This window comes from Carassius carassius, chromosome 31, assembly GCF_963082965.1.
Source record: "Carassius carassius chromosome 31, fCarCar2.1, whole genome shotgun sequence".
Lineage (NCBI taxonomy): Eukaryota > Metazoa > Chordata > Actinopteri > Cypriniformes > Cyprinidae > Carassius > Carassius carassius.
The window spans coordinates 15625837-15638301 of NC_081785.1; the positions used below are offsets into that span (position 1 = coordinate 15625837).

The window sequence follows — 12465 nt, forward strand, 5'->3', positions numbered from 1 at the left end:
CAAAGCCTCTTTCTGAATTGAATCCTTCTTGGACAAATAGAGCAGAAGGAGAATTATAATGACAAACAGGAAATTGTGTCTGGGTAAAGAAAGTGTGGGGGTTTGTGCATATGTGTGCTTGTGTGGTATAAATTATATCCAAAATGACAGGATGTGCACAAACATTGAAATGTGAGTGATAGCTTCCCACTGGGGAGAAAAGAAGTTTCCAGAGTGCTTTGCCACTTCCTGTCTCCTTCAGAATGTTGAATCCTAGGTAATAATGGGTGTCTGACAAACCAGCAGTGCAAAGCTATGAGCCCAGTGTGCCCTGCAGACCAAATATGTGTTATTATGAGCTGACAAGATTCTCACTGAGTATATATGTTTTCTATGGCATACTAGTGTACTAAGTATGTGTTTTCAGGAGCTGCTTGGTTCCTAGTGTCTCACTGCAATTGTGTAGTGATCATATCATTTTGTTCTACTCTATTTGAAGTTCAGTATCTTTGTTCCGACTTACTATGGTACTATGGTATAGTTGTGACACTGGATGCTAATACAACAGTTCTTGGATTTAATCCCAGATTAAATCTTTGAAAGAACTGTACTGAATAAGTACCATAGTCATGCATTTACACGGTTACCCAGTCTACCACAAAGAATACAATATTGACACGGAACATGGAAATACCATGGTATTTTTTTTTTAATGCAGATAACTGATATATGAAATGGACTTCCATTTTGAAGTGTTTTTGAAAGAAGCCTCTTTTGCTAACCAAGGCTTCATTTATTTGATAAAAAAGCATTTATTTGATAAAAACGTTTTTATATATTATTACATAATACTTCAGTGTGACCAATAAGACCAAGTTTTCCAGAGAACTGTCTAATTATAAATATAACAAATGTAAAAATAATATTAACACTATTGTTTCTTATAAAAAATATATAAAAATATAAAACAATTAAATATACTGTATATATATATATATATATATATATATATATATATATATGAGACAAATGATTGTATGTGAGTCACAGTCAGGGAGATAAAGAAATAAGGGAGGGTTAATGACCCTCAGAGAGCTGAAAAAAAAAAACATGTTGTGATGTCTATGTCTCTCTTACAGCTCCTCATCATTTCTTTCTCTCTCTCTGTGTCTGTCACACTCATTCATAATGGATGCCGTAGTGTTGAGGTACAGCTGAGGATGGAATGCTTTGGCCCTGTGGGGGTACGATGCTTTTTCTGAGGGGAAAGGAAAGAGAGAAGACTTTTGATATAGACTGATGACGCAACTACACTCACAAAACACAGAACCCAGTCAAGCCAAGTTTATCATTCTTCTCATTACATGCCTGTTTGAGAAAAAGCATGAAATTTTTTTAATAAAAAAGACCAAAACAGAAACATATTCATCAGTGGCCTCAAACTGTTGGGGACCTCATTGCACCCCATTGTATTTAAAAAATACTGATGTCAAATTATGACATGGGCTTAAGATACTTATTTGTACACTGCATTCTTTTTCATACATCATGAAAAAGTTTTCATTTAAAATGTAGCCCAACCTGGAATGCTAATTTTTTCGAGCATTCCTTTGATTCATCATTGTATGCACATAAAAGTGCATATATTTAATCAACGTTGTACATCTCAGGGTGCCGTCATTTTCATGTTACATCATCTTCGTCTGTCAGAGTTCCCTTATGAGTTTATAAATGGAAATTATAAATTATGTTAAAACATGTATAAATGACTCATTCTTGACAAAAGAGTTGTGTGCATGCGTACATTTGAATAATGTCGGGCTGTAAACGGGTTCGGGCTTTTAAAAAGCTGTCAATCAAAATTTACTTGTCTGGCTCGGGCCGAAATCTGTCGGGCTCGGGTCCTGTTGGGCCTAACTTTTAAGGCCCGATTACAGCTCTATTCTAGTGTCCGATCTACAAACGCCGCGGGCGCACCGCTTCACCATCTTGCTTGGAGTCAAAGTTTGTCGGAACTGCCTCACCTAGTAACGGTTGCCATGATGTGTGATTGGACAATGGCCGTTTTGGGGGAGGGGCCGGCGAAAGGCTAATTGAGATAACACTACCATGGAATGCTAGAATTTTGTTTATTTTTAAACTAAATAACCGATATAGTCCATCTTTAAACCCAGACCTTATTTTATATGTAAACTGAAAAATACCATCCTAAAGTCCCATAAGCAATCCAGAGGGAACCCATAATTTAAATTTAACTTAAATAGGACTACAAATTCTATTAAGTTAATGGCCTTTATCTCCCCATACCTTCATGCTGGTCCTAATTCTTTAGCTTATAATTCCACCTTTAACTGTTTAACTGTTGGTCATTTGAAATTCTTGCCTCCATTACTCTCTCTCTCTCACACACACACACACACACACACACACACACACACACACACACACACACACACACACACACAGAGAGAGAGAGAGAGAGAGCTGAGTTGCATCACATATCGTGTCACTGGTACAGTACCTCACTGCAATACTAATGGGAGCTTTTTTTGTTATTGTTGCTTGTTGCAGGGAGGCAACTAAAAAGTGTGCTCAACAAACTGGAATACTACCACACCATGGTACCACTACTGCTGGAAGGAAAAGAGCAGCGACCAATCAGCTGGCTCCGCTCCAGAGTAAGAAAGAACACTGTATATTGTTGATGCATCATTTTTCACATATTTTCATATTTTAGTTTTTGATTTTGAATAGCATTGAGTTACATATACTCTATTCCGATGGATAATACGGTATATTGAGTCCAGTAAAAGTTAACTTCAGTTCGAAATTGTATAACATAGGACTACGGTACAAATTAGTTTACAATGTATGACTACCATAGTCAGTATCATTATTAAACCATGGCCTTTTAGCTCTAAAAGGGTCATTTGTGAAAATGAGTGAAAGGCCTGACTGCCAAACAGCACCAGAGGAACGGAGGCTGAGTGATGAGGTGATGAATCTCGAAAACTGTTTTGGAGTACATTAGATTATATTAACTGCCTGAAGCCATGGTGACATTGTCACAAAAAGTCACGGGGCCTTTGTCATTAAGGCTTAATTGATTCCAGTCTCCACACTGAGTTACTCGAGCTCCAGTGAATATTACAGTCAAATGTCTTCAGTAGCTCAGAGCCAGAGGTGGGTAGAGTACCCAAAAACTGTAATCAAGTAAAAGTAAAAGTACTTCTAGAAATATTTACTCAAGTAAAAGTAAAAGTACTAGTCTTGAATAGTTACTTGAGTAAGAGTAAAAGAGTATCGGATAAAAAATCTACTCAAGTAGTTAGTTACTAGTTACTTTGGGTCATATATACTGAGCCTATTTTTATTTAGATATATAGATAAAATGTATGTAATGTATGTGTGTGTGTATAAATGTATATATTTCATCAGCCTTTACTCCAATTTATGTAATTTATTATAAAACCCAGTCTATTTACTTAAGTAACAGATATAGGTGTCATGCCATAACATATTTTTAATACGACTGACTTTATATTAAATGTGAATTTAACATTGAAAGTTAATGCGATATAAATATTGCTACTAAACTTTCATTGTTCAGAAAGAGAGCAAATAACATTTACATTATTAAAGATCATTTTCACTGACAGTCTAGATTTCAATCACTCTCAGATACTCCCATTAAAATCACTGAAACTGTTAACACTGTGAAATCAATATCTTAATTAAAGATTCGTACACACATCTGCACTTTGTTGTTTCTGACGAGAGAATTCGCCAGAAAGAGGTATTCAGTCAGCGAGCGAGTGAAGGAAGCACCGGCATTTCAGCGATGACTCATCTGAACGCCTCTGATTGGCCAATGCTTTAATAAGCTCAAAAGAATCATATGTGATTGGTTATAATGTGCAGCGCTGTAAAAACACATCTATCTCTGGCTCAGCGCCAGCAAGCGATCACAGCTCTGAATTTAGCAGCTGATGTTATGACTTGCTGGACGTAGCCTACTCAGCATAGGTGTGATTGTATTAAAATTAATAAAATCTTAATCGGCTATTTTTTGTCTTTTGGAAGCTGCATTCAACTTGACTCCCCTCTTATAAGCCACACACGTACAACAAACTAATGTCACAGACAGTGGTATCGTGTACTGTAATCGAATGTAGCCCAAGTTATTATATTACCTGTTAAACAGTAGACAGCACACGCGGTGTTCATCTAATAAGGATCTCCATCGCAAGCAAATAATAGCCTTTGCAGATTTGCTTTCAATTCAGTACAGTTCCATAGCCATGTTTTCAACGCTGCTGATGTTCTTAAACGTTACAACTCTGAGTGAACCACTTCAGACGCTGAGCGCGTGCGGCAGGGAACTGAACGACTCATTCAAACTGATTCATGAACCAATTCACTCGTTAGCCAATTGGTTTGATTAAGCCTTTGAACAGAATTGACTCAAAAGACTGAATCATTCGCGAATGGGCATCGCTCATTGTCCAGAGAAAAGTAGACGGCGCGTTTGGAATAAACTGAAGCATTTATAACATTTATTGCATTAAGATAAAGTAACGAGAGGAGCGTCGCCCATAGTAACGAAGTAAAAGTACAGATTTTTCCCCAAAAATTTACTCAAGTAAGAGTATAAAGTACCCATCTTTAAATATACTCCGAAGAGTATTAGTTTCCCCCAAAAATTACTCAAGTAAATGTAACGAAGTAAATGTAACTCATTACTTCCCACCTCTGCTCAGAGCAATGGCTCTTAGAGGCCATTTCACTGCCCATTTTGCAGTGAATTCATGTGTGCACAGAGGCTTAGCCATCAGAAACTCGAGGCCCAGATCTTTTCATAACTGTCTGAAACGTTGGAAATGTCTTTAATGCATTGTTAGGGAAAAGTTTTTTATGTCATAAAAATGCAGTGCTAGAGAATGGTTGGCTTTGCTTTGCTTTTCAAGGTGATTGTGATTAAACAATTTCAGGTGGAGACTGAGGTTAGCGTATTTCAGGCAGGAAATTCCACTCAGAATAAAGGACTTTTGGTCTGTGCCACGAGTGGCCTGACTGATGGCCCAAAGTCATATCACCGCTAGAGTAAGGGAGGAAGATATGCTCTATTAGCTGTTTAGCAAGGAAAAGTAGATGGTCATTCTATTATAATAAAGGGAAAGTTTAAGAGTTATTCAGAAATATTTCAGGATCTGTGTGCGCATTTTTAACCCTATAAAGCCTTTTGCATCATATTTGATACACACATTTCTAAGACTTAATAAACATTGCAATATTCCATAAAAAATAAGAATTGTCAATTTTGATTTCATGTTGTCTTCAAAGAAACAGAATCACCTTCAATCCTTACTAAAAAAAACTAATGTAAATAGTTGGAAATAATGAACCGTTCCAGAATGTTTGAGATCTGCATAATATAATATTTTTTTAAAACTGCTAAATGACTTTGAAGTTTTTATAGGCCACATTCCCACTGTTTTTGACCCATTCAACATGACTCTAAAATAAGAAGATTTATGATTTTTAATGTGAATATTTATTAAAATATTACACAAAATTTGAAATATATTGTAATAATAATGTTCTATTGTAAAATAAAATTAATGGTATTACCATTATACTTTTTGAAGTAAATGCAAATTAAGATGTAAATCAATATAATACTGCAGCACTAAAATCAACTACATAAGCAGAAAACGATAAAGATACAACAAATTTAGGCTGTGAAAAAGAAGCATTCAGTATATTGTCTCATATAGGCAAGCAAAAGAAATATAAAATATCCACTTTGAATGAACACAGGGAGCAGATACCTCATAGATGTCCACCACAATTCACCAAGATCCACTAACTTAAACACACCTGGCTTCACTGCTAGCTTGTTTTTTGTCAAGACACATTTTTTGCTTAAATGACATTTGTGTGTGCAGGTCAGTTCATATCCCCTATGTATTTGAAAGAGTCAAGAGAATAATAATGCAGTGGCTGAACATGAACCCATCAGCCATGTCCCTGTGCAGAGTGCTTGACACTTTATTATGTGCAAAATGACAGTTGGAAGGCTTCTTTTTGGCTCTATGGCTCTGTCTGGTGTGCTGGATCAAATCCGGAGTCTTTCAAAGGTGTGAAGGCTGTGTGTGTGTACTTCAATGGGGAAGATGCAGGGTTTAGAATAAATTGGTTGAAACAGGAAAACAGGACATGAAGTGATTTTTATTTTTTTTATTTAGACGCCTCCTGCTTCGCTGCGCATCCTGATCAAAGCAGAAGGACAACAGCTGATTTTAACTGTGAAAAAGAACCAGTAAGTCATCCTTACAACACTCCTGACTCTCAAATTGCCATATACATAATCAGATACAGAGTTTTTACAAACCCACATGATCTAGCTCTAGTAGGATGACTGAACACTTCCAAATCCTGATCCTGTCTCATTGAAACAAAACGGTAGTTACTGAGTAACTTAAATGGATAGTTCACCCAAAAATAAAAAATCTGTCATCATTTACTTACATCATTTACAATGTAGTAGTAATATAGTGCAAAAGTCGTATGAATCAAATTTATGATACCTCCATGGTGCTTTTGTGTCCTTATTGTCATATGTACATTTTGTCATATGAAGTAAAGAACATGTATGAAATTAAAACATCTATTAGAAAATGGAAGGATTTCATGACACATACAGTGCACAGCATAAATGAGTACACCCCCTCTAAAACTTAACAAATTCAGCAATTACTCTTTACTTAGAAGACATGTTAGGGTTCTTTTGAGATATAATGTTCTAACAAGCCTGCTTGATCAGTTACCAAAGAAGAATGCCAAAATTATTCAACAAAATAAGATTTTCTTATCAAAGTTATACAATTTATTTTCCAAAAATGAGTAAACCCTCCTGAAAGTTACCAAAAAAAACATTTTTTATAGGTTTGTATAGGTATATTGAACCAAAACTTTTAAAGACAATTTCCAGTAATAATTTCCAGTCTGTTCTGGTGTTCCTCGAGGAGGAGTACAGTGAGAAGTGCTGGGAACCCACAGTGATGTTCAGTGGTAGTAAAGCTTTTATATGAGGATAAATAAGTGCTGAAGGTGTGAGGGAGTTGTGCTTTATCAATGCTGCCATGAATTCACACACTACTGTGTGATGTAATACAAAAACTTGAAACAGAAGATGCTACCCTGCCCTCATTCCCTGCATTATGGGCATTTTTCTCAGCATGACAATGAAGATAATCATTCTCCCAAGGTAAAAAATACTTCAGTGGACATATATTTCAGTCAAACTTAATGCTCTTGATCAGCTGATGGGGATTCTGTAGAGACAAGCTGAGCAACACTCTCCATTAAAGACCAGAGCATTTCAGGAGGTTGTCCAGGAGTTTAACAGGACAGATGTGAAAATTTGTTGTTTTTATTAAGTATATGTTTAATATGTTTACATTTTTCCATCTTTCCATGAATCATATTAGTGATCTTTAAGAAAATACATCTTTTATATTTATTCAGAGGAGGTGTACTCATTTATGCTGTGCACTCTAGCCCATATAAATATTAATGTTTAAGTATGTATGTTAGGGCTGCACGATAAATCGCATGCAATATTTAATGCGCATCTTGCCGGTTCTGTAATCAGTTGTAAATCTCCATCACCTGTGCATGTTCACGTGGAGCAGCATTTTCTACACATAGCACTCTCGTTATAGGGCAATGTATATAATTTATAACATTTCTGTATGGGAAAGAACAAACCAAAAGAGACAGACTGAAATAAATAAATTACCGACAAGCCAACAAAGAAACTCCAGGGGTGTTTGATACAAACTGACCTACTCTGTACATTAAGCTTAGTTCAAGTCTTTCCCACAGCAACAACACAACAAAAAAACATCACTCATCCAGTGTGTATCCAGTGTAAAACAGCCAGTGTGTATCTTTCCACTCCACAATAAAACCAAGGATCTAATTTATTCACTCTAGATGCTTTGACAATGCATTTGATAAAAGAGCTTTAATAGTTCCCATTTTTCTCTGAAATTTGTCTAACCTCACAACAAGCTCACAAAACATATCATTACTTTGAAGACTGCTAACATTACCATAGAAACTTGGACTCATTGCACATGAATGGACAGGGAAGAGGGTGCAACACCTGTAGTAACCTTTAAACATCAGGCTATAGATAAATTAGAAATAAGTGTTTTTCTAAAGCAGTTATTTTTAAAGCTTTTGACAGTGGGCCCTTTCTCTGATAAAACCTCACACTTTGCAGATTATATTAGAGGTAAAAATAAATAATTATATGTTAAATAAGATGAAGTAAATGTCAAAAAGCTATACAAGGTAGCACGTGAATGGTTAATTAATGCTAGATAATGAATATAATTCATCCTATTTTAGATGTGATAATAGGTTGAAGATGATACAGTCAGCAATGCGACACTATTGAAAGGGAAAAACAATATTATTAGACTTAATTTACTTGCCTTTTTATTTGACATGTAAACACAAATATATTCTCCTGTTGTGATTGAGTAAGCTGTAAATTTCTTGTTGCTTCTTATATTCAGTTGCATATTTGTTTAATAATTTATCAACAAAAATATTCTTATTTATTTTTATTATTATAGTTTTATTTAAAATGATTATTATTTTTATTATTAGATTTTCTTTTAATATTTTACACTGATGCACTGTGGCTGTAAGGTGAAGGTGTGTGGTATTGTAGAATTAAAACAAGGGGTAACCAAACTCAGTCCTGGAGGGTCGGGTCCTGAGTTTAGCTTCAACTTTCCTCAACACACCTGCCTAGTAACAGAGATGGTCTTACTACTGGGAGATGAGAGGGTCTGCAATACATACTATTGGAGAAAGCGTAATGGTCAAATTGGAACACATGTACCTTAATAACCAATCACATTACAGCCTTGACATCATTGAATTCCAGTCAGAGATGTGTGATACTCAATCACCATTTACAGATACCATAGGAATAAATGAGAAATGCCATAAGCTGTATCTCACATGTTGCAAAAAGTCAGTTACTTCTCTTATAAAAACAGCATTTTTTTGGGGTGTAAACTCTAAAAATAGTTCAATCCAAAAGTATGGTTTAGTGTAAAACATGTTCAACATTAGCCGATGGGCTGTCTATTCAATAAATGTTTCCTCACAAAAGCTGTTTATTCAGCGTAGTGAAGTCTCTCCTCCACTGACCTTGATTAGCTGGTTCAGATGTGTTTGATTAGGGTTGAAGCTAAACTCTGTAGGACACCGGCCCTCCAGGACTGAGTTTGGTGACCCCTGATTTAAACTGTCTTTCATATGGACTTCTGTTATTAAACATTCCACACAATATGTATTGCTGTGGTGGTAGGCTGTCTTTTACCTTGACTGTTTGGTGCTCTGTTGAACAGCTGAACAATACACAAGGTTAAAAAGATGGAGGGAGAGAGAGTTGGAGCAAACAATGAAAAGGGGAGAGTGGGAGATGAGGTATACAGTGCCGCATTCAATTATGGATTCAGTTGTGGACTCACTTGTGAACTTTCCATCTGTTTCAAATTATTCCTTTCAGAGGCTTCAATTATTTCATCTGTCTTCAAGCTAAAATTAATGACATGGTGTGTAGTGTAATCAGGGGTTGTAGAGTGCATGAATGTAGGAGAGAGACGGAGAACATAATAACAGCACGTCCTTGACAAAGCTTCTAATGACAGTGTATGACAGGACAACACAAATTTTTCTAGAATCATTCAAAAAAAAAAAAAGAAAAAGGCAAGAATCACTATTATTATTGCTCATAATTATTTCTCATGGAATTAAATACATCCCTAAAACCTATGTTATACTTTCTGCATGAGCAATCTGGACGCCTACACGGACAGCGCAGAAGCGGACTACTAGTATTTATACTACCGAAAACATATGCAGATGGCCCGCTCCGCAACAAACATGTTTACAAACAATTGCCTATAATTATTGCACATCTGGTTGTCTTTATATTGATTTTTTCGACAGATTGTACAGGTTTTAGTAGAAACAGGCTTCTAAACACAGCCTGCACACGTGCAATAGGGCTTTTGAAGTCTACTGACCGCGTGGGTCAGAAAAAATGGGAGGCGCGTGGTAGTCATAGACAGTTAAAGAAATGGACACAGCGACCCCATTGGATTCAATGGAGACAAGTAAAGTCAATTAGAAGCACGCACTTCCTGGGGGTCGAGCGTACTGCGCAGACTCAAACTGATCTTGATGACGTAGATGTGACGTGAGCAACCTGTCTGACATTTGTAAGTCTTTTAATCGCTGTGCCAAGAGTAATCTGAATCACCCACCGAATCTTGCAGAGATGGCGAGCGTGAACAGGAGCAAATTTTGGTAAGTATTCTATGGGCTTCTTCCTTGACTTTATGCCTCGACGTCTCCCCGATTGCCTCATAGACAATAAAAGATTGCCTGCGAGCTTCTCCTCCTGTCCATAACATAGACAGTAAAATAAATCAAAGTCCTTTTAGGCAAGTCGTGCCACTCGGCCGCCATCTTGGCAACGCCTCCAGGCAGCTATTTCAGACTAACAAGACCAGGCTCCTATCTAAATGAAAGGGCATAGAGTCAGAACTGAACTTTCACTGGTCACCGGGACATAAAAACTGCATGTATAGAAACAGCAGTAAAATATGATAAAAATCGCTGAAATATTTTGATGACTTTGCCCCAAAATAAGGTTTAAAATGCCTTTTTCCCCACAGGTTATACTTTTACTACGCATGTGCAAGGGTTCCTCAACTGTGCGCATACTGTACGTCAGTGAAACCAGACGATATGCTTAAATGTTTCCCGTCTTGACTGTTAAAAGCAGATGATTGGTTTTTCAGCGGGAGGGGCGGGACATAAAACCGCCATCTTTGCCGTTACGCGTTTTCCTTATATAGTTGTATTGAGGATTGAGGAAGTGGCATGTCTCTTATAAATTGTCTATGAAGAAATGGACACAGCGACCCCATTGGATTCAATGGAGACAAGTGAAGTCAATTAGAAGCACGCACATCGGGGTGGAGCGTACTGAACAGACTCAAACTGAGCTTGATGACGTAGATGTCACGTGAGCAACCTGTCTGACAATTGTAAGTCTTCTAATCGCTGTGCCAAGAGAAATCTGAATCACCCACCGAATCTTGCAGACGTTGTTGAACAGTTTTGTCCCAGCTTTCATGGACTATCTATGGGCTTCTCCCTTGACTTTATGCCTCCATGTCCCCCCGATAGCCTCATAGACAGTAGAAGATTGGCTGCGAGCTTCTCCTCCTGTCCATACGGTAATTTCTCAACTGTGCGACAGAGAGTCGCAGGTTATGACGCAATCATTAGCCTATTTTTACAAAAACTGCTTCAACGGGGCCATAACGTAAGATACAAGGTAATGGGGCCTTTTATACATTTTCGTGTTTCTTTATAAATAATTAATGGACAAATGGAGTCTTTAAACACCTCAGATGTAAAGTTATTAGCTGTCAAAGTGATGCCAAAATGAATGGGAGTCAATAGAATGCTAACAGCAGGTCGGGGTCCGCTAATCAATGGCGGCGCCCAGGGAAGCTTCAATAAAATATATAACCCTGCCCCGCTGGTGGTAGTCCGCTCAGAGCTTCCACGCATGCTCTCTGATGACGATTTTTACATCACGCCTACCATGGCAGACCCTAGTGGACTCGGGGATGCGGAAAGTATAACATAGGCTTAACCCTTTGTATTAAACCTTGGCACGTGACTTGTCCCACACTCTTTGTATTAAGGACATGAATGATGATTCCAGTCTTGTAGTTTGATGAGCAGAGGTGTACTTTTACTTTTCTAAGTTACCAAACTTATTTGGCAACACCCTGGCAACTACAGTATCCTGGTATCATGGTAATGAATTTTGCATGGTGAATAACCACTAAAATGAAAATAAAGTTTAAAATCCTATTTCTCCCCCATCTTGCATCTTTGCCTCCTGCTATTTTTGGAGGCAGTTGCCATGCTCACTACAGAATCCTTCTTTTGGCTTGGACACTCCCCAATTACTTACAAAAGCATTATGTTTTCCTCTGTTTAATAATGTTTAATATGAAATTTACCTGCAAGATATAGAAAAAAAGAAAAGGCTGAACTTTGGCGCTTTTGACCTCTGTGAAGTGGGTCAGCTGTCAGAGATGTGGTATCCTAAGCAGAAAGAATAAGAATAAGAATCAGAATGAGCTTTATTACCAGGTATGTTTACACATATGAGGAATTTGTTCTCATGAAAGAAGCTTCTGCAGTGCAACAGAATGACAGCGACAGAAAAAAAGACCCCCCCCCCCCCCAGAAAATAATAAATAAATAAAAAATAGAACAAGTAAATAAGGAATAACAATACAGTTTACAAATTTTCATTTGTGTGTTGCATATTACAATATAGAAGTCGTGGCCTAGTGGTCAGAG

At 37.1% G+C, this 12465-nt stretch overlaps 1 protein-coding gene across 2 annotated transcripts in view; it reads left to right on the forward strand.

The window, feature by feature from the left end:
- The window catches only part of LOC132111641 (disintegrin and metalloproteinase domain-containing protein 12-like), a 105349-nt gene that overhangs the window by 13498 nt on the left and 79386 nt on the right, over nucleotides 1-12465 (forward strand). For both annotated transcript variants that reach the window (XM_059519142.1, XM_059519144.1), the window contains exons 3-4: nucleotides 2551-2657; nucleotides 6228-6301. In XM_059519142.1, coding sequence (XP_059375125.1) covers nucleotides 2551-2657; nucleotides 6228-6301 — 181 coding nt within the window. The remainder of the gene's footprint in view (nucleotides 1-2550; nucleotides 2658-6227; nucleotides 6302-12465) is intronic.